This window comes from Eurosta solidaginis, chromosome 1, assembly GCF_040869045.1.
Source record: "Eurosta solidaginis isolate ZX-2024a chromosome 1, ASM4086904v1, whole genome shotgun sequence".
Classification (NCBI taxonomy): Eukaryota; Metazoa; Arthropoda; class Insecta; order Diptera; family Tephritidae; genus Eurosta; species Eurosta solidaginis.
The window spans coordinates 396,020,705-396,044,895 of NC_090319.1; the positions used below are offsets into that span (position 1 = coordinate 396,020,705).

The 24,191-nt window shown below is 35.4% G+C and overlaps 1 protein-coding gene across 14 annotated transcripts in view; it reads right to left on the reverse strand.

Annotated features, from left to right (window-relative positions):
- Positions 1–24,191, reverse strand: part of Lrrk (Leucine-rich repeat kinase) — a 255,882-nt gene that overhangs the window by 99,921 nt on the left and 131,770 nt on the right. For 12 of the 14 annotated variants that reach the window (XM_067763702.1, XM_067763700.1, XM_067763698.1 and 9 more), the window contains 3 exons: positions 6,006–6,491; positions 4,902–5,025; positions 1,522–1,767 (listed from right to left, as the gene is read on the reverse strand). The exons of 1 other annotated variant lie outside the window; for it this stretch is intronic. In XM_067763702.1, coding sequence (XP_067619803.1) covers positions 1,522–1,767; positions 4,902–5,025; positions 6,006–6,491 — 856 coding nt within the window. The remainder of the gene's footprint in view (positions 1–1,521; positions 1,768–4,901; positions 5,026–6,005; positions 6,492–24,191) is intronic. One more of the 14 variants, XM_067763703.1, reaches the window with a different exon arrangement.

Sequence of the window (24,191 nt, forward strand, 5' to 3'; positions counted from 1 at the left end):
TGGCTATGAATGAGTGACTGCGACGCAAAACGTCGCAGCGTTATACATAATCTGCCTTTAGATACAATTTCGGTGGCATACGCCTTGAAGGTCAGAATATTATCGAACGTGACCCCTAAGATCTTTGGGTTATTGACAGTCGGTAGCGTAACAGCGTAATCTGCTCCTTCCACGTCATAAACCGAGCGGTCGTGGATTTTGTCGATGACAATGCCACGTTGCGCGAGCTGAAGAAACTAGAAAGACCGGGGAAATAGCTGCTTATTTTAGAAACTAATTCATACATTGGAGGGTCGGGTCCCGTTGAAATTATCGTGCAGCAGTTGTCATAGGAAATGATTGTAACTCCTTCTGGTGGGGAAGCGAGCTTTGACTGTGCAAAGGTAGTTTATGACTTTAAACGCGAGTGCCGGGATAGGAAGGTGGTGCTTGTAGCCTGATCTGCATCCGGCAAAGGACCATCAACATCGATTACACTCCCCAGAACCTTCGGGGAGTGTCTCCTTATTGCTACAACAACAACAGCAGGGAGCCACAAAAGTTTTATAGAACGTTGGGTTCTAACCCACGTGACCCCCTGGCAAAAGGATAACCGTCTGAGGAAGATCCTTTTCCGGCATATGCAGCAGAACCACAGCCTGTGACCGGAGCAAGATGGTATGGAGCAGTCCAGCTGCAAAGAGCTGCTCCGAGGTTGACAATTTGTGGGAGGGAGGAAACAAAATAAATGGGGTAACACTGAAATTACAGCCCTTGGTCGGGTAAAAAAATCCTGAGTCTATCCGGTATATAGAACCGGCTGCCGCGGGAAACGGGAAAATGAGTTGTTCGGTTATGCGGGAAAAATGCAGTTGTTTGGCTGAGAGAAGTTGATATTATGAACTGAGTGTTGGATATTACAGTGTAAACTGATATTTTCTGGAATGATTAACATTTAGAAAAAAAAATTGACTTTTTCGGAAGCCAGAGACATATGTATCTGACGCTTTACCCAGCGCTTCACTTTATCATATGAGGTCAACTTTTTTTCTTACTCTTAAATTACTAGCAACAAAAAACACAAGAAAACAGAATTTAAAAAAAACAAAAACAATAAAACCACATTCTGATAAATGGGGACAACCTTTGTTCATGTGACCGTCCGCGAGAAAAAGCCCGTAACTCGATTGCCGTTGATTTTACTGTAGCTTTGGCATGATTTTATTTTATTTTTTGGCATGATGGCCCCTATGCGGCACAGTTAATGTCGACTTTGACTGCTCATAAATCAAAAAGTAATAAATTCCCGATATTCGGTTCTTACCAATTTCTAGAACGACTTTCATTTGTAATAAATCGTTCAACAAAATTAATTTTTTCGGGTTAGGGGTCGTTTCTCGCGGAACGTCACAAATAAGGACTGACTATTTTATAAGATACAAATAATTTGTAGACATCCTCATTTCAATTCGATATCGCATCAAGTACAATAATTAATAGGAAGAACATCACAACAGGGAAGGCATTTGCAAAAATTCTTACACAGCTTTCAGGCAAGTAAATATATTTGATTGCTTCAGTTATTTGGTCATCAGCCAGTAATCTTGTTAATATACGAGACCAGAATCCAGAAGGAAAATAGGTCATTAAAAGAATGCGCCGCAAGCCCACATCAAATCCAAACTCCTCATTTGTATCACATTTAATTGGTTTAAATGCGAAGTTATCCAAGTTAATTTCATTTGAAGTGCCTGAATTCAAGTTTCGTGCACGTGAACGTTGAAAAACCTATAAATGTTTATAAACTTCAGTAAACATATAATTAAAAAAGTAGCTACCCACACAGCATTTGGATGATTAAATTTCCAATATTTCTCCATAACAATACAATTTGATTACTTTTATAATTTAATACTGCTCTAACAGTAATAAACAAATATCATTCCTTTCGATGATAAAACCCTGAAATTCATTATTCAATCGTTTTTGGGAGCATTTTTGAGTACCTTTGCTGATTAAATTTTAAGTTTTTTTAAAACTCAACAAAAAAAATAATCAAATTTGTTTGCTTTAGATTATCAAAAATGTATCATGATTTTAAAATCAACTCTGAGAATCTAATCTAACTAATTTTGTTGGTTAAACATAATGTAACGAATTTTGGGAAATTCCGCTTATTTGATACCTTCTGCTAACGTTCGAATCGCTGTACTGTTGAATATTCTGCATTGCAAAATGTTATTTATTGGTCTACTTCAGGAGTAGTACAATTACACTTCACAACCAATAGCACGTTTAAATCAAAGCTGATTACTTCTTTTATACTCTCGGTTTCCTCGTTCACCCATTTCTCCTAAAGTCTAGTAGTTTCGCGAACAGTTGTAGCTCATGCTTGGTTAGTTACCAGCTATAAACATGTATATCTGTAGTCCAAGCCTCTCCCATAGCCATATGCGTGTGTATGTGTGATTAACTACTTCGGCTGATGACTGCATATTTGTGTGTGTGAGATATCTCTTCGTCGCCTTCCACATAAGAGTGGCTGCTTTATTGTTGTTGTGCATTTATTTAGTAGCAGCTTAGTGATGCTAATATTCTTCACAATATGTATACATGTTTTTCATAACTAAAAATTTTTTTCTCATTGTTTACAAATTGTTTACTTAATGTACATATCAAATCCTGAAGATTTCGCCCTTTCTCTGCGCAAGTCATCCAGAGGACGGAATGAGAGCTGATTGATTGTAAGTGACAATAGAGAGCTTGCCCGCATGCGTCAACTTCTGCACACAACTTCAACTTCTCTCATGAGTTATGGTCAAAAACAATAAATTACCATTAATAAATGGTGCAAAACAATAAAAATATGATTTCTGGCGGAATTTTTCAATTTACTTAAGAATTTCATTATAACAGATACTGGATGTTGAAGTCGTGTGCAAATATTTTCGTATGATGGGAAAGATCTCACTGTAATTTACCTGTGGTTTAAGCAGCTCACGACCTCCGGACGCTTTCATTACATGATCAAAACATCATTTCTAAAAATTATCAAATAATGTATCACATTGGTGGCCGCCGTGGTGTGATAGTAGCGTACTCCGCCTACCACACCGATCCTGGGTTTACGCCCCGGGCAAAGCACCATCCAAATTTTAGAAACAAGTTTTTCAAGTAGAAGAAACTGTTTCTAAGCGGGGTCGCCCCTCGGCAGTGTTTGGCAAGCACTCCGAGTGTATTTCTGCCATGAAAAGCTCTCAGTGAAAACTCATCTGCCTTGCAGCCAATTAGTAGGAAAAATTAAAACGCAAATTGGAAGTGCAGCTCGGCCTAAAATCTTTTCGGAGTTTATCGCGCCTTACATTTATTTTTATTTATATCAAATATCATGAAAAAATGCATGGCACTGGTAATCAAAAATGATAGCAAAAAACCACTAAATATGATTAAAAAATGTTAACACAAAATTATCAAACATGTTCATAAAATAATATTAAATATGATTACTGAAAAGCAATCCAAAGTTATTCCAAAACAAGCTAAGTACAATCTCTCGTTGATATCAAATATGATTAAAAGATGATTCGAAAGTGTTAAAAAATATGATTATTCAAGAAGAATCACATTTAGGGTACATTTTTCACCCGACGATAGATTAATTTTCGAATACTTCTAAATTTGAATGTTTTTAATCATCTGGAGCATGGTATAAAAAAGAAGGTAGTTCCACTCAAAATTTTTTGACGTATTTGGGATTTTTTAAGTTTCATAATGTTTGTTGTTTTGCCATACCGTTACTGTTTAAGGCGAAATTGTGGTTCTTCGGGATGGAAATTTCCTTCTGGATGAAAACGAAATGGTCACCTGAGGCAATAGTAATATGCTTTAGCATGATTTATGTGCATAAATATCGATTGAGAATACAGTAAAACATGCCATTTTATTGAAAAATAGTGGATAATGACTCATATCTTTATGGCAGCTTGAACCCTAGACAGAAAAAAATACACGAAAAATCCTGTTGTTCTAGCATGGCCCTATTATCATACCTCTACAGGCACGTTGAGAAAAAGTGAACCTCCAAAGTTTGCAGTGAGTGGTAGGTGTTTAATTTGTTACGTTTGTGGGACGCTACATCCGTGTCAATGCTAAAAGGGCACAGAATGTGTATAAGCGGGCTTGCCCCAAGGCGATCCCTGGTACAATAGGCAAAACACCTCTCATCACTAGTGGCTAACCTGCAGAGCTACAGGGAAATGTTCTCCCTAAAAATGGTTTAATAATTCCCTCCTCAAGCGCTACGCTTGAATTATACAATAAATAAAAAATGTGGACTTGTCGCCAATTTATCACCATTCAATTTCATAAAAATTGCGTTAAGTATGTTAAACTCTTTAAAGATTGCGCTGTCGGTTTATAAGGACCTCCATTGGGCAATCAATAGACAAACGTGTATGTTTTGTCAACATATTCTGAGCAAATGTACGGACACTTAGAAGGCTATATTCCCTTGCTTTGTATATTTCAAACTGTCTTTCTTCCACCAAAGCATATTTGCGGAGCTCGAAAAACTTATTAAAAACATTATTTTTAGGCTGAATACGAAATGTATTAAAATATTTCCACGCATATGGCTCATTTTTCTTTTTTATTTAAAATAACTTTGAAAGTAATTTAGTCGTTTCCGTTAATATGAAATCCATCAAAAGTAGAAAAATTCTTAACATTTTTCAATATGGTAGCTTGTTTTTGTTGAAATTGTCATTGTCCCCGCAAAAGTCAAGAGGCTAACGTCACACTAAATGGAACTACCTCCATTTTTTGTATAATGATGTGGAATATGATATTTGATTATTTTTTTATCAAAATTTTCAAAAAATGATGTCTGGGTGTGATTGTGTATAAACTATGTGTGTATGTACCTTAACAATAGTGCTCGCATTAAGTGTGGCATTCTCCTCATTGGGTAACAACGATGGTATTAGTAAAGTTCGTGAATCCCATGTCAATGCTACTTCAAACTTATTTAACAGACATACTATGTAGCTAAAGTAAAGGTATACAAATAAAAATAAAAAATTTATATATATACATATACATATAGGTATATTCATTTGAGCATATCTACATTGGAGTGCCTTCCAATAAAAATGCATCGATGGTTAAATGTCCACTTGTATTAAGTTCACATATCGAAAATATGGTGAGTTTCCTGACGCTTTGGCATCATACCTACCCTCAAGAACACTGACAGTGATTTGTCTCAATATAAGAGTTAGGCTAGGGTTTATTCGAACCGAATGGAAACCGATTTTTACTTAATTTTTTGGTCGGTTTGTTTTAAATTTTAAAATTCCGAATTTCGAATAATCCGGTTTTTTGATTTTTTGAATTCGGTTAACCGTTTATTCACAAGGACTAAAAATTCTTTAAAAGTCTATCGAAATATGGCAACGTCAACTAATTACATAGTAATCTTGTTTTATTGAAGAGGTAACCGCAATATACATATGGCTTTATTTGTTTGTATGGCAGCACTGAAAAACAGCTGTTTACCATATACTTATTGGAAAGCGAAATGCTAAATCAAAAGTTAACTAAAATGAGATACAGTGCTTACAAAGGCGAATAATAGAATGCCGAGGTAAAGTTCTCCAAACTTGTCTTAGTACTTGTATTCGTACTTTTATTAATTTACATAGTTTTTCAAAAATGTCTGAAATCCAAAAATTTGGGGTTGGGATTGAAAAGAGCACATATGTACATATAGAACTCGATTTGCGTCATATCTGACTGATCTATAAATTCGAAATTTTGCCACCAATATGGAAACTAACAGTTATTCATTCGGCGGTATGCTTAGCCGAGAATTTAAGATAAGGTGTCTTAAATATTCGAAGCCGTATGGTTAAGAGATGGAGGAAACCAATTTTCTTTTGTTTTTGTTGAGGCTATGTACATTATGTTGCCTGTATGCTACAAATTTAATATAAAGTTCATAAATTCATTACTCTAATTCTTCCCACCTTCGATTATTGTTGCATTGACCTTCCGTTCCCCGAAATAATTGCCCCAAATCATCCATTTTCATAATACCATTGCGAGCGAAAGGATTAATTTCGCGTACTGTAACCACGTGTGCTAACATATCGCATAACCATTGTGGATCAAGAAAATAGTAGTCACGTAACGTAGCATCATCGTAATGCAAGATTACTCCATTATCATGTAGAAACATTGTTGCCTGATTTAATTCGGCGGCATCACGAAAATGTTTGTAGTTATGTAAGCGCATTTCTTCCGTGACGAGTTTACGATATTCATCTGCATTAAGAACAGGATCAACACCAGCAGAACGAAGATTGCAGGCAATTACATTGACTATGTCTTCGAGGGCTATGTAGCTAGCTGGTATCTTTTGTAATAGGAGTGGTTCTTTGGAACCAGGTGATCTCAACATAAATGCGGCATCGTAAATTATATTGGCCAACAAACGTATGTTATGCATAGTCCTATAAACATAATTAGCAATATATATATATATACATAAATGTTAAAATTATATCACAAATGAAAGATTTTAAAACGCGTTAACTTAATTTTTGGTCGTATATAATGAATGTACAGGTTCTCATTGCTCAACAGTTTTTAACAGTCAAATTTATTGGTTAAATCGCCAATTATAGTGTTGTCGATTTTACGTATTAGAAATCAAATTTTTAATTTTTAGAGTATTCAAAGATATATCCTAACTATGACCCTTGTGCGACACCCTTTAACCAATCGGGACCCAAATTTATGTGATATTTTTGGCCTTAGTATTACCAAATTAAGGAGTGAAACTGGAAAAAATCGTTTATTTGATTTATAAGGACCACCCTAGTATATACATATATATAAATATTATATCTTAATATAGAAATACATATGCATATATCCCTAATGAACAACGAAAAATTAAGTTAATTTTTTGACAGTAGTATAGGACTTCTTATTGTTTTTGTATTATTTAGGTTTTCGAAGTATAATATTTAATATTAATAAATAATAACATAAATATTTAGGCTTATGGCTAAATAATATTTCGGAAGCGGCCCACAGCAATCTTCTATCAGGCAACTTTATAATTTTCTCTTTTTTAGAAATACTCGCTCATGAACTTACAGAATATGATAATATATAGCTCTCAAATTTGATATCCTTTTATTACCTACTAGATATTACCTGTTGCGTTATCCGTTCCCTGACAAAACAACGTCCCGCTCCACTTATCACGCCCTCTCTCTGTCGCCTTCCCGATCCCTTTGAATCAGCCATTTCCTCTTCCACTGCCTCTCATTCTCAAACTATAAATACCGAATAGGTCGGTCCTCGATTTACTACCCCGAGAATCGTATCCCAAATATTAACCTAGGAAAAAGCTTCTTTAGTATTTGCCAAATTTTTAGAAAATCGCATCATAAGTAGTTCAGTCTCTAATCCAGTTTTACTGAACAGGTTAACTCATGATTAGGTCTAGGTAACAAGGTACTTACTTATCAGCTTTGAAGTAAATCGGATAATTAGTTTCGGAGTAGTCAACAGAGTTTTTAAGGAATTCAATCCATGCATTCCCATTCCGGGACTAAAACTTTTCCTTTTTTTTGGAATAATGAATAAAAATTTTTAGTCATTATTCCTTTTTGTTAGTCCTGGCTAATTACTCCTTTTAGCATTCCTCTTTTGGAATGAACCTCATTCCTCAAGTAAATAATGGTATTATAATCATATATTTCTATTTAAATAATTCGACCTTTACAACCAAAAGAGGCCCATTAAGGCCCAGTTTTTTAGTGCGAATTTAAGCTAAAGTTAAAAGAAACGTAAACTTTACTCTGCCAGTTTGGCCGTTTAAACTAATATGAGCAGTTAAATTCTCTAAAATTTTTAACTCCTAATTTGCCTGTTTGGTTACGCGATTTTATTTTATGTTTTGTTATTTCATTATTAAAAGAAGCAAAAAAGCGCATTCGACTGTAGTTGTTGGTAGGTACTATAGAATTTTTGTCATCACAGAAATGCAAAAGATTTACTGCAATTTCAGTAAAGTTTTTAACCTGCACCAAGTTGTAATTAGTCTATTTTCAAGTTTATTTGATGTTGGAAAAAATCAGGAATATAGTATGTACATAAGTACTTCTCACGACCTCTTATAAGTAGTACAGATATTTAAAAAAAAATTGTATTTAGTGTATCTTTTACAACAAACAAACATATATGAATGAAATTTAGTATTTTTCAAATTTCCGAACTAATAAAATCAGTTCTATCACTAAACAAGACAAACATAAGTGTAGTTTAAGTCATACAAAGAAATGCAAAGGTTTGCGGTATGCATGATGAATACAAAAATCAATAAATTAGTCTGAGGAAGAACGAGCAAAAGCCCTGCCAGAAGCGCTCTTTATCGATGCCTCCCCGGAAGTACCGGTACCTGTATGCCCCATAATCAGACCAACCCCATCGGACTTGAACTTGGCCAATAGGCTTTTTTCGGAGGCCAGAGTCAGATGGGCAGTGGAATCTCCGAGGGTGGATGGCATCTATCAAGCACTAATGCAGCAAGGGCCTCAGCTCCCCCAGGGGGTTAGGGGGTCAGAATATACCCGCGGTAGGTATGCCTGTCGTAAGAGGCGACTAAAATACCAGATCACATCGATAACACTCCCCAAAGCCTTCGGGGAGCAACCTTATCGCTACAGCAACAACAACAGGGGCTTCAGCTTATCCCACACCTCGCCAGATTATTGAAGATAGCCTGGCGCTGGGTTACATACCCACGGTGTAGAGGAGAGCAAAATTGGTATTTATACCAAAAAAAGGAAAAAGGAACTACTCCCAAGCGAAGTCCTTCAGACCAATAAGTCTAACCTACTTTGTCTTGAAGGCAATGGACAAGATAACAGACCACGAAATCAGGTCGAATACCCTAAGATCTGGCCACTACAGAGCGGGAAGGCCCACGGACACAGCTCTCTATCAACTGTCGAACGAAATCTATAGGGCGTTCGAAGCAGAGAAAAAAGTGCTTTGCGCTTTCCTTGATATAAAGGATGCTTCAACAACACGTCTCATGAAAGCGTAAATAAAGCACACAGAGAAGAGAAATTCAAAGGCCTATCCAAAGATGGATAGATACTCTAGTTCGAGCGACAATCGCTGAAGCCCAAGTGGGGAACAGCGCAGTTCAGGTCAATACCACCGTGTCCCAAGGAGGTGTTCTATCACCCCTTCTGTGGAGTCTAGTAGTGGATGAACACCCGCAAATACTGTCAAACAATTGCATCATATGCCAGGATTACACGCTTTGTGTGATAATTCATAGAACATTGAACATAACAAAGAGTTGGTGAGCCTACACCGATGAGTGCACGATAATGGCTATAGGCGCCGGCCATTCTAGCTCACTCTGCTTGCAACATGTACCCATATGACACCAACCATCTTTTCAATCGCAATGTTAAACAACATGGTGCGCCATTGTGGGGCTTAACATCAACCCATCCAAGACGGTATCATTCATTTCGCCAGCCCCAAGAACAATTACTATAGATGGCGTAGCTCTAGAATATGGAACCGATGTAAAATACTTGGGGGTCACCTTTGACACCAAGCTCATGTGGAAGCAACACTTCGAATCCATTGCAACTAGGGCCACGAAGTCCATCATGGTACGCAAACGACTAGCAGGCAAATCATGGGGTGCAGCCCGCATGTCTACCATGTCTACGCATGTATACCATGATAGTAAAACCCATGATAACTTATGGCTTGGTAGCCTGGGCATCAAGAACAACTCAAGCGACAACCAGGCAAGCGCTAACAAAACTTCAACGATTTGCGTGTATATGCATCACGGGTCATTCTCGGTTGTTGCTGCTTTTGTTGTTGTAGCAGTACTTCTCCCCATCCAATAGTTGTGACCGATCACAAATTGTCATCAATATCCTCTAACGGGAGTCCAAGGAAACTTGCTGTTTCAATAGGGGTGGCCCATAATGAGAAGGTGTTAGAGGCGTTGGTTCCACAATACAGTTGAATGGTTCGTGTCATGTGGGGACACGTTAAAAGCAGGACATATGTTTTGTATGTCGGGGCTGATTCTGGATAGGTAAGAGTTGAACCTGTTACAGTATCCAGATCGAAGTTGAGCTATAGTGATTCGCGTTTCCCTAGGGAGTGTGCGTTCCTCTTCTGCAAGTTTTAGGTATTGTTCTTTGAGTACAGGATTCATCGGGCAATTCCTGGCATAGAGGTCCGACGCCTGTTTGTGGAATTCACCGAGGACATGCTAGTGTTTTTGGCTTCATACGGCTCAGTATTATGGCAGGCCTGTAGCTTCTTCCAGTGAGTAGTCTTTAGGCTTTTCGACCATATCGGGGACGCGTAGCATGCAATCGGCTGGCCAATTGCTTTGTAATTGGTAATGAACGTTTATTTATCTTCTCCCCAAGTACTGCCAGCAAGAGATTTGAGGATTTTATTACGGCTCTGAATTTTCTGAAAAATTGCGGCTGCGTGCTCACCAAAATGTAGATCCTGACAAACGTCACACCCAAGATTTTGGGGTGTAAGACAGTCGGTAGCGTAGTGCCTTTGACGTGGATGTTCAAAATGGTCGACATCAAGGACGTCCATGTTTTAAATAGAGTGGTCGATTATTTAGTCTGTGATAATGTCAGGTTTCGCGAGGTGAAAGAAACTGGAGAGATCAGGGAAGTAGCCGTTTATTTATTTGCAAACATCATCGATCTGTGGGCCTAGGCCTGTGGCCATTATTGTGCAGTCATCGGCTTAGGAAAGGATAGTGACTTCTTCTGGTGGCGAAGGTAGCTTTGATATGTAGAAGTTAAACAAAATGGGGATAGGACACCACCCTGCGACACCCCTTGTTTAATTCTTCTTGGTTTTGATGTTGCGTTTCTAAATTGCACAGATACCTGCCGACCACCCAAATAATTTGCGGTCCACCTTTTGAGACTTGGGGGAAGGGTAGACCCTTCCAGGTCTTGCAGTAACGTGCCATGGTTGACCATATCAAAAGCTTTTGATAGGTCTAGCGCAACGAGTACTGTTCTATGGTGGGGGTTTTGATTTAAACCGCAATTTATCTGGATGCTAATGGCATTTAGCGCGGTGGTTGTGCTATGAAGTTTTCTAAAGCCATGCTGATGACACTCTAGTTGCAAATTTGCTTTGCAATAGGGGAGCAAAATGGCTTCAAGCGTCTTGGCTACTGGCGATAGGAGAGATATCGGGCGATATTTTTCGGGGATAACAAAGGTGGAAAGGGACAGGTTGAAGACATGTGCTAAATATTTGAAACCCTCTTTACCTAGGCTTTTAAGCATCGGCATGGCTATGCCGTCTGGGCCCACTGCTTTAAATGGTTTAGCATGACCGATGGCATCCTCAACCTCTTTGCCGGTGATGGCAATTGGGGACGCGCTGAATTTATGTTTATGTGCGCGTCTGTTGGCCCGCCGTCTGACTTTGTTATTGTGCTTAGACGGATTCGATAGGGTTTTTACGGTGGGCCAAAGCTTACCCACACCGGCAGAGAGGTTACAACCACTTAGATGCTCCTCCCATTTCGCCCGCTTGCCTTCATCCACAACCAATCTGATGCGTTGGCTTATGTCCCTCATTTGGGGATCGCCGGGATCGGGCTGTCTCATAAGGCCACGCTCTTTCGCTAAAATTGCGTTTGTATGACATGGGTATCAAATGTAAGGTATTAACGAGCATTTTAGAAGGGAGTGGGCCGTAGTTCTATAGGTGGACGCCTTTTCGAGATATTTTCATAAAGGAGGACCAGGGGTGACTCTAGAATGCGTTTGTACGATATGGGTATCAAAGGTATTAATGAGGGTTTTAAAAGAGAGTGGCCCTTAGTTGTATATGTGAATGCGTTTTCGAGATATCGACCAAAATTTGGACCAGGATGACCCAGAACATCATCTGTCGGGTACCGCTAATTTATTTATATATGTAATACTGTAAAGTGGCATTTCGATGCTACTTAATTTTGGGCATACAGTCCCACGCGCCCCCACACGTGCAAAATAAATTAAACGCCGCACTTGCTTTAATTTTAGTTACTTTTTATTAAAATTCTCTTGTGGTTGTTTGTTAAGTTGCTTTAAGTTTTATTTGCACAATAAATGTTTAATTTTAATAAACCTAGTCCTTAGTTATTTTAGTCTTAGTTTTGTTAACTACGCCGTTCTTTCTCGCGTGTATTGCGGCAGCCGGTTCCCTTCAAACTCTACTCAAAAACTGAAGCTGAAAGCTGCTGACGCTTCAAAGCAGCCCTGCCAGTATGCATTTTCGCATAACGGGAAAATCGTATGATGCGATGGCGTGATAGAGTCGAGTAACGGGAGATTCAACCAATGGGGTTGAATCTCCGCATCATTCCACTCTAACATTTTAAGTGATGCCAAGTGTTAATATGAGGGTTGCATCTTTTTATATATTTGATGGGGAGTTGCCAGATTTAAATGCAGTGACCCAATTTGACACTACATCATCCCCCTTTAGAAAAGAATTTGGCAAGGTGATCAGTCTTGCCACATTCTTCTTTAGGCTATATCAAAAAGAATTAAAATTTAAATTTGCAAAAAGAAATATGTAGAAAAAGTTAATTTTTAGATTTTGATAATTTAGTTTGGTTTGAAGTGAGCCGATATTTTATTTTGTATGGTAAGCTTCTTGTATAGGCTACTACTATTACTACTACTTAACGTAAGTTTTATGTATTATTTAGGTGACATATATTTAGTAAATTAACCCGTATCGAAATTAAACTTAAAAAAAATTTTTTTTTTAACATTCTTTGGCGCATTCCTAAAATATGTTTATATTTAAAGATTAATTAGTAAAATTTAAAAGTACTATCAATTTTAATTAAACTTTTGGATACGGTTTTTATGTACAGTTTTTTCAATTTTATTAATTTCATCGTAAATTGTTACATTTGGTCCATCGATATTCTTTATTATGTAGGGACCTTGATATAGAACCCTATCATTAATTTTAATTTCTAAAGGCTTAGCCGTTTATCGGATAATTCTTTGTTTCTAATTTTATGTTTATTAATCAAATTTGTTGCCATTTTATGAGGTTTTTGCATTCTATATTTTAGCTATTTTTAATTTTCTACATTATAAATCGGATCGATTTGTTCCTTTTGTAATTCATGTGGCATTGTAGATTTTCTGCCAAATATTAATTCGAAAGGAGTAAATTTATTATCAAAAATCGAACTACTTGTAGTATTATGTAAAAATGTAAAGTATTTCAAATATGTATCCCAATCTGAATACGTTTCATCTAGATATGCACGTAAGTATTCGTTAAAGACTCTATGGTTTCTTTCAACAGTACCAACAGTTTCCTGGTGATAAGCTGTTGAGAAATAATGCCTAATTTTTAAAAGTTTTGTTAATTCCGAGAATAATTCATTTTTGTATTCCGTCCCTAAATCGGATCTAATGGCTTTCATTGTGCCATATGTTAATATAAAGGTTTCAAAAATAGCACAAGCAATAGTTTTTGCTGATTTATCTGGTACGGCTACCGTTACTAAATACCTGGTATTTAGAAAAGTCACAAATCATAGTAACAGCGAACTTGTTACCATAGTTTGATTCTGGAAGTGGACCTATTGTATCGACAATTACTATGTTAAATGGTTTACAGGGTGTTGGAGTAAGGACATGATTTTCTTTTGTTTTTGGTCTCACTTTATTTAAAAGACATTTATTGCAATTTTGTACAAATTTCGCTATATCACGTGTCATGTTTTTCCAGTAATATTTAGTTCTAAATTGGCATATAACCTTTTTGTTCCGCAATGACCTCCTAACAGTGGATCTTCGTGATAAATTGTGATAAGTTTTTGTTTCTGTTCATTGTCTGTTACGGTCTCTACAGGGTCCGTCAATATTATTTGTAATGATTTTAAAATTTCATTTCCGCGGATTTTAAAATTTGTAATTGTAAAATTATTGAAAAATATATCGCCTTTTTGGCCATTCTAATTGTTTAATATTGTGATTGTCGGCTGCTTTTTCCAGCCTCGAAAGTAGCTCATCTAAATTCGTTATTTCGTTACCAGTCACGAGATTAAGTAAATTATATTTTTTATGTTTTAAATGCGCATAAATTTGTAAATTGGTGATCTCCTTATTTTTAGTATTTTGTATATTTGATTTTACTCGCGGTAACTTTTTTGGAAAATCGTTTTGAAGTCGTATCATTTAAAAATTTTTTTTTTCGTATTGTAATTCTTGTTTAGTTTGTGATCGCGTTTTCACGGCTAAAACGTGTTTTGTCGAATCTTTAATTTCGTCTATACTTATACGCGAAAGTGCATCAGCCACAACATTCGATTTTCCTTTAATATATTCAATTGTAAAGTTGTATTCTGATAAATCTAATCTGATTCTAGAGAGTTTCGAGGAAGGATCTTTCAAATTAAATAAATAAACTAATGGTCTATGGTCTGATTTTACCGTGAAATGTGTACCGTAAACATACGGCCGAAAATGTTTTATAGCAAAATGTATTGCTAAAAGTTCTAATTCTATGATTGCCTTTTTCTGTTCGGCTTTATTGAAAGATTTTGATGCAAAGCAAATCGGTAAATCATTATCTCCATGTTTTTGGCTTAATATAGCGCCACAACCACTCTTAGATGCATATACAGTGATAATAAATTCTTTTGAAAAATCAGGGTATTGTAATAGTTGAGGAGACATTAATGATAATCTTAATTTTTCGAAAGCATTTTCAACTTTTTTTCGATTTAGACGATTTAAAGGGGCTGCCAGTGACGCAAAGTTAGGTATAAAACGCCTATAATAATTTGCAAATGCAACGAATCGCCTAACAGCGTCCTTGTCTTTAGGCTTAGTGTATTTTTTAATTGCGTCTATTTTTTAGTCATCTGGCAGCAGGCCGTTTGAGGTGCATTTATGGCCTAAAAAAGTTACTTCAGAACGAAGGAAATTTCATTTCTGGGATTTAACTTTAAATTGAATTTTCTACAAGTATCGAAAACTTTTTCTAAATTTTTGAGGTGATGTGTCTCGCTACAACCGATGACGATAACATCGTCAATGTACATAAAAGCTTGATTTGGCGAAATGCCTGAAAATGCTAACGACATCATACGTGAAAAAGAGTTTGGTGCTATATTTAAACCGAAAGGTAAAACTTTCCAACGAAAAGCTCCTCGATCTGTACTGAAAGATGTAACGTCTCTAGAATTGACATGAAGTGGTATTTGGTGAAAACCAGAAAAAAGATCTAAAGTCGAAAAATATTTGGCTCTGCCAAGATTGTCGAGTATGTCGTCTACGCGTGCCAACGGAAATTTGTTTGCGATAAGCTTTTTGTTGACTGCTCTGAAATCAACGCACATACGCCTGAAGGATCTTTTTTCGGCACCAAAATTAAAGGACTGTTATAATTAGAAAAGCTGGGTTCTATTAAATCATTTTGCATTAAATTTTCGACTTGTTTATTAATTTCTTCACGTTGTGTATATGGTAAACGATAATTTTTTATATAGACTGGATTTTTATCAGTTAAATGTATCTTTTGTTCGTAAAAGTTATTTAAAGTCATACGATCAGTTTTTAAAGCGAATACATCGGCATATTTTAAGCATAAATATAGTAATTGTTATTGAGCATAACCCGGCATTTGATTTTTCAAAATTTTCGTTAATTCCTCTAAGCGTTTTTGATCTTTTGAAGTTTCATTGATTTTGTAGACATTGTAGTTGGTGATATCTTCCGTTACGATATTGCAATTGTTGACATGTTTTACTTCGTCAGTAACATTTAAAATTTTTAGAACTGGATTATTTGTGTCAACAATGCACTTTGCCGTAAAAACACCACTACAGATTTCTTGTGAGTCTACAAAAACGGGATTGTCGCATTTTGGTAATTTAAATAACCGATAAACTTCAAATCTCGGAGGAATAACTAAAGAATCGGTACTTGTGCTGTGCAAAATTGGAATATTTAGTGTTTTTAAGCCGGTATTAATAGTTATGCTATCGCTTGCATAATTAATAATGCATTTATTTAATTTTAAAAAGTCTTTGCCGAGTATTCCGTCTGAGTTTTAAGGTTCCTAAAGTTGAAATTGTTTCAGGTGTTACGCCTGTTATGTTGGTTATTTCGTTACTATTAAAGTTACAATTTTGCGATAAACTTGAAATTTTGATTAAAGAAATATCTGCTTGAGAATCTACTAGAAAAGTATATGGTTTGTAGGAATCGCTACATTGAAGTTCAATAAAATCCGAATAATTAAGGTTCAAGCAGTAGATGGATTTTAATATTTTTGAAGAAGATTCGTTTAATTGTCTAAATCGTGATCCGGATCCCCCAGTGTTCGCTCCTGAGGGTCGTTCACGTTTAAAGCGCGTACATTGGCATTACTTCGCGAATTTGAACGTCTATTATTATTATTAGCATTATTGTTACTACTACTAGGCTGATTGTTTCTATTAGTGCTATATTTGTCATTATTACCCCTATTAGAATTATTGTACCCGTAATTATTATTGTTGTAGTTATTTCTATTGTTATTGTTGAATCTTGCATTTGGATTGTTGTACCTATTATTGAAATTATTACCTCTATAATTTCCTCGAAAACTACTTTGCCAATTACCACGAGTACGGAATGCTAGTACTTGTCTTTCTTTTACCTCATTATTACGTTCGACTATCATTTTTGCAACTACGTCTTTTGAATCACTGAAGGTAGTTGAAGCCAGGATGGATTTGACCAATTCTGAACGAGTGTTCAACCTGCTTACATTCACTGTTTGCTCTACGGCCATTTCATGTGCCTTGGCTTGTGTCATACCTTCAATAATCAAAGAACGTTCCAATGCGTCGGATAGTTCTTCAACGCGACTTCAACAACTTTCGAGTTGTCCTTATTTTATTTTTTTTTTTCAAGGCAGTCTTTATGTCCTCAACTGGGTTTATCACGGTTGGCAATGCTTCGCGTGCTTTTCCCTCAAGTTTGGATTTCAAAAATGCAATAAAAGTGCTATTTAAATTTTCATCTGAGAAGACTTCAATTAATTTTATTTTGTCGATAAAAGATTCTAATGCCAGCGGATCGCCGCTGTAGTTTTCCCTAATAATTGAGGCGCAACTGGAAATGAACAACTTTTTCTGTTCTGAGGTTGCCATGATTGAAATATTGTTATTCGATTGTAAATCTGAAGAATAATTTGTCGAGGGCAAAAAATTAGAAAAATTTGAAATAGAACAAGAATTGGAAAAGTCAGCTTCTGACTGAAAATTGGAAGTGCTAGTTAGTAGGTTGTCTGAATTATTAGACGAATTTGCTGAAGGCTGAGTGTTTACAATATTAGTTACTGACTGAAAATTTGAATTATTATTTTCTGCGATATCTGAGTCATTTAATCCAAAAAAATCTTCTTGACGAGCTAGTGAACAACTACCTTTAGAGCTTGATTGATCGCTGGAATTGCCCTCAGAATCGGACATGTGTTTGAAACAGGGTAATTTTATTGAAAATAATTATTTTAAAAGAAAACAATTTTGTAAATCAGGTAAATATTTTGTAAATCCGAGTATGTTTTGAAAGTCCGGTATATAATTGTTGCGTTTGGTATAAATGTTATAAAATGGTAAGTCTGGTTAAGATAATTATATAAATTGTGTTTTTGAAACAAAGGAACATCCGGTCTGCAGATTTTCTCTAAATTATAGGCTAGAGAAATGCCTACCGCCCTTCCGTGCCGAACTTAGTCGGTCTTACCGACTGTCCCCCACTAGGTTAGCCCCGCTAGCTAACCAATGGACAGGCTGTCCTAAAAAGGACACTTGGTCTGTGGTTTCTCGCCCCGTAGAATTGGCTTTGCAAAAGGAAATAGGCAAGTGTGCTCCGGTTTTATTTATTTTGTGGAAAACCGAAACAGGCCTTTTTTTTTTCCAAACTGTTTCACGAGAACATGTATATACATATATAATTTCTACAGCAAACGAAACGCTTTATTTAAAGTTGTAGTTAATGAAAACATTTTAATTTTTTTTCATATTAAATTCATGTGTTATATAAAGGCAAAAATGTCATTTTATGACATATCATTATATATGTATTAGTGTATGTAATGTATTAAGACATTTTTTTTTTTTGTATTGAGGGTATATGTTTCTACGTATTTAAACTGTGAAATGTTACTTGTAAATGTTTACAAAAAATACTATTCATGGTTTGAAACCATTTGAGAAATATTTGGAAAAAGTTATATTTATTTAATTTTTGAAAACCGCAATCGGTTGATTTTCAGCATTTCTTGTAGGCTACATAAAAATAGTACATATACCTTTGTATGGCGCTTACGATTAAAACAAGTATTTGAAAATAAAATACATACTTTGCTCCTTCCCTTGATATTTCGTGGTTCATCTGCAGGTTGATATCTTCACCTGTACCTTTTAATTGTATGGCTAATGGGTGTTCCACGCCTTTCGAAGTGTGATGATAATCTGCCTTTATGTAATTTTCATTTGTTTCCAGGCAAGTGATGAATTTTGGATGATTTTTTTTTGTTGAAAAATTTTAGAATCCATGTATGTGTTTTGTAGATTTGTTTTAAATGTAAATGTTTATTGTTTTTGTTTTTATCGGTCTATTGATAAATCATTCAAGGTTCGAATCGAGCCCAAGGCCAGAACAATAATTTTTTCTAATGATAATTATTGTTATTTTTTAATTTATCTAAATTTGAAAAATTGTATTTTGTTTTTGGAATAGTAAGTAGAAAATTTTTCAGACAACCTGCCATAGCTGCGCAGATAGATCCATTTCAAAGGGTGATAAGCCTTCATCATCAGTACGCTTTAGGCATGCTGCGCTAACCATTTAGCTATACAGCGGTGGTTTGTTTGACTGGCAAATTTGCTACTTCTATTCCTTTTTACCAACTATATTTATTCAGTGTTGCGCCATCTGGTGCAAATCACTGATAATGCTGGATTTTTGTTTATTGTCAATTACTTTGTTTGACATTCCCAAGTGCTCATGGTTTATTAACAATTGTTTTTGTTTTTATCGGCCTATTGATAAATCATTCAAGGTTCGAATCGAGCTCAAGGCCAGAACAATAATTTTTTCTAATGATAATTATTGTTATTTTTAAATTTTTCTAAATTTGAAAAATTGTATTTTTGTTTTTGGAATAGTAAGTAGAAAATTTTTCAGACAACCTGCCATAGCTGCGCAGATAGATCCATTTCGAAGGGTGTTAAGCCTTCATCATCAGTACGCTTTAGGCATGCTGCGCTAACCATTTAGCTATACAGCGGTGGTTTGTTTGACTGGCAAATTTGCTACTTCTATTCCTTTTTACCAACTATATTTATTCAGTGTTGCACCATCTGGTGCAAATCACTGATAATGCTGGATGAAACAAAAACAATTGCTAATAAACCATGAGCACTTGGGAATGTCAAACTAAGTAATTGACAATAAACAAAAATCCAGCATTATCAGTGATTTGCACCAGATGGCGCAACACTGAATAAATATAGTTGGTAAAAAGGAATAGAAGTAGCAAATTTGCCAGTCAAACAAACCACCGCTGTATAGCTAAATGGTTAGCGCAGCATGCCTAAAGCGTACTGATGATGAAGGCTTAGCACCCTTCGAAATGGATCTATCTGCGCAGCTATGGCAGGTTGTCTGAAAAATTGTCTACTTACTATTCCAAAAACAAAATACAATTTTTCAAATTTAGAAAAATTAAAAAATAACAATAATTATCATTAGAAAAATTATTGTTCTGGCCTTGAGCTCGATTCGAACCTTGAATGATTTATCAATAGGCCGATAAAAACAAAAACAATTGTTAATAAACCATGAGCACTTGCGAATGTCAAACAAAGTAATTGACAATAAACAAAAATCCAGCATTATCAGTGATTTGCACCAGATGGCGCAACACTGAATAAATATAGTTGGTAAAAAGGAATAGAAGTAGCAAATTTGCCAGTCAAACAAACCACCGCTGTATAGCTAAATGGTTAGCGCAGCATGCCTAAAGCGGCTTAGCACCCTTCGAAATGGATCTATCTGCTATGGCAGGTTGTCTGAAAAATTTTCTACTTACTATTCCAAAAACAAAATACAATTTTTCAAATTTAGAAAAATTAAAAAATAACAATAATTATCATTAGAAAAAATTATTGTTCTGGCCTTGAGCTCGATGCGAACCGTAAATGTTTATTGTTGCAATTAATTCAGTTTCTTCGCTTTAAAATCTGTTTTTTTTTTTTAGTGTGATTGTGTAATTTTGAAAATTTTTTTTTTTTTTGCTTTAATTTTTCAGTTTTTGTTTTTTTGTATTATTTCCAGTTTTTTCAATTTCTAGATTTTGTACTTTTTTGTAGATTTTATATATAGTATATATACATATGTGTTTTTTTTTTTTTTGGGATTATTTTTGTAGTTTTAGTTCAGTTCACCCATATCTTTGTATATTTTGTTGATTTAAGCATATTTTGTGTAATTGTGTAGTTTACAAATTTTTTTTGTAGGTTTTGTATTTTTTGAAGATTTTCCTTTTTAACACTTGAGTTCGTTTAAACTGTATTATGTATGTACAATGTTGCGCAGTAATTTCGGAGCTCTAAAACGACACCGCAATTTCCAATTTTTTCCTTTGCAAAATTTTTCCATCGACGCCGCAACTTAGGAATTGAAACGTCATTTTTCCCATATTAACGTAGCAAACTCTCACCACCTTCACTTTTATTCGGTGAAAAACTATCACTGTGATAATGTTGATATTTAAAAAATGTTCAACATATTTTTATGGCAAAAATTATTTTTGGAAATCTTTTGTTTCTGCGATTCGCAATAAATTAACGTTTTTCCACGCCTACTTTTTGGTATTAAACGGTATCAACTCCCTATGGGACTGTACTACGTTAGGCACAATAATTTTCACTGCTACTGTCTTCTGATATCCCGTTTCGTGGATTTTTGGCACGGTCATTCCGTTATTAACGCTAGTTTTAGCGAAGCGTAGAAAATTAGTATATATATTAAAATATGCTGGACTTTGAAATAAAAAGTTTTGGCGATTTTCTTACACAAACGTTTTTATTTTTTCCGAGTTAAAACATGGAAAAGAATCGCATTATTCTAACAAAAAAAATTCTTTCGTTGCGAACGAATGTCACGGTCGCCATGTAAAGTGGCATTTCGATGCCACTTAATTTTGGGCATACAGCCCCGCGCGCGTCCACACACGCAAAATAAATTAAACACCGCACTTGCTTTAATTTTAGTTACTTTTTATTAAAGTTCTCTTATGTTTGTTTGTTAAGTTGCTTTAAGTTTTATTTGCACAATAAATGTTTAGTTTTAATAAACCTAGTCCTTAGTTATTTTATTATTAGTTTTGTTAACTACGCCGTTCTTTCTCGCGTGTATTGCGGCAGCCGGTTCACTTCAAACTTTACTCAAAAACTGAAGCTGCTGACGCTTCAAAGCAGCCCTGCCGGTATGCATTTTCACATAATGGGAAAATCGTATGATGCGATGGCGTGATAGAGTTGAGTAACGGGAGATTCAACCAATGGGGTTGAATCTCCGCATCATTCCACTCTAACATTTTAAGTGATGCCAAGTGTTAATATGAGGGTTGCATCTTTTTATATATTTGATGGGGAGTTGCCAGATTTAAATACAGTGACCCAATTTGACACTAAAATACCACGAACAGCATCCCTGCCATGATTCCAAGGGCTTTTGATTTCGCCCTGCAGAACTTTTTCATTTTCTTCTACTTAATCTGGTGAGTGTCACACCCATTTTACAAAGTTTTTTCCAAAGTTATATTTTGCGTCTAAAAACCAATCCAATTACCATGTTTCATCCCTTTTTTCGTATTTGCTGTAGAATTATGCCATTTTTTTCATTTTTCGAAATTTTCGATATCGAAAAAGTGGTCGTGGTTATAGTCGGATTTCGCCCATTTTTATTACCAAGATAAAGTGCGTTGAGATCAGTACGTGAACTAAGTTTAGTAAAGATATATCGATTTTTGCTCAAGGTAGTTTCATCAAGTTTCATCGCTTTATCCGTCCTTGGTAATGAATTATCGCAGTTTTTCGGTTTATCGAAATTTTCGATATCGAAAAAGTGGCCCTGGTTGTAGTCCGATTTCGTTCATTTTAAATAGCGATCTGAGATGAGTGCCCAGGAACCTACATACCTTATTTCATCAAGATACCTCAAAATTTACTCAAGTTATCGTGTTAACGGACAGACGAACGGACGGACATGGCTAAATGAATTTATTTTTTCGCCCAGATCATTTTGATATATAGAAGTCTATTTCTATCTCGATTAGTTTATGCCGTTACGGATTACCGTTATGCGAACAAAATTAATATACTCTGTGAGCTCTGCTCAGCTGAGTATAAAAACAGCAAGCATCCACACTTATGTACAAGGCAACGAGGAATGTTCCGCACACATAACCGGCAGCTCGAAGTGAAGAGATATCTCACATACACATATGTAGGCATCAGCTAAGAACAGGAGTTGTTACTCACACATACACACGCATATAGCTAAATAACCAAGTATGCGATACAATGTTCCATACAATATATATTATGAATAATAATGCACAAAAAATTGGTCCTTACGGGACTCCTATATTCACTTTTTGGTATTCGGATTCATATCCTTTCACTACTGTGCGCTGCGTTTTATTCGTCAGGTATGACGTAAACAATTTTAGTTCACTGTTTTGGACCCCATACATATGTAATATTCGCAATAGTATATCTCTGTCTATTGTTTCAAAAGCTCGCTTGAAGTCTAGAAAAAGGCCATCATTTTCTTATTTTCATAACTTTTCCACTCACTAACTACATGGTTTACAGCTGTTTCACAAGAGTATTTCTTTCGGAATCCCGATTGGTATGTCATAAACAATTTATTCGATTCAAAATATTTTTCTAACTGTATTTTGACAGTTTTCTCAAGAACTTTGCCTAACGTCTTTAATGAGATTAGGGGTCTAAATTCACACAGTTTACTGCCTTCTTAATCTCTGCAATTGGACTAATCATGGCTTCTTTCCAGATATCATTTTGGCTTTAACTCTTACAAAATCTATTTCATTTTTTATTGATTTACATATACTTTGTGACCTGAGCTTTGGTGGTATTATCAACATATTGCACATGATCAATCGAATCTCTAATATACTTTCGACGAAAAATTTATTGAACTCATTAGACAAGGTCATTTAATCACAGTATTTTCTATCATTGAATATCACAGAATCAATTTGCTTTTTATTATACTCAGCTGAGCAGAGCTCACAGAGTATATTAATTTTGTTCGCATAACGGTAATCCGTAACGCCAAAAACTAATCGAGATAGATATAGACTTCTATATATCAAAATGATCTGAGCGAAAAAATAAATTCATTTAGCCATGTCCGTCCGTCCCACAGTGGCGCCTCTGCCGTTAAAGCATGGCAAAAATCAAAAAAATCATGAAAGCGTTCGCTAAATCTAATAATGTTTCTAATAGAGAATTTTCCGGGGATCAAGAATATACAACTGTTTTTTCATAGAAAATTATAGTTTACCAGGTAGAGCCAATTCAGTTGACCAATTTTCAACATTGGGAAAAATTTGAAATTTTTCTTTTTTTCGTTGTGTTTAAAATGGTTTTGTGAGTAAATAAAGATAATTTAATTTAGGATTGAAACAAAAAAAAAAAATTGGCGGATATACCTGTTTTTCGAAATGCCTCTTTTTAGGCCCTTTTTAAAACTTTGATGGAAAAAAAATGTTAAAATATGTCCTCCGTCAAATTAACAGTAGTTATTTGTGAAATATTCAGTTATCTAAATTCATAAAGTCTACCTGCGTCCAGCTGCAACTTCACTTTTTACATCAAATAAAGTTAAACAACCTTGGGCATAAATACGCGCCTGAGCAGGTATATATAATTCAGTACGGCCGTAAGGTCGTTTTTGTTGTTGAACTTGTTAACAACATACATTTTTTTAGTTACGAATTGTATACCTGAAATTCATTTTAATAATTTGAGTAGGTATATAAAGCTATCC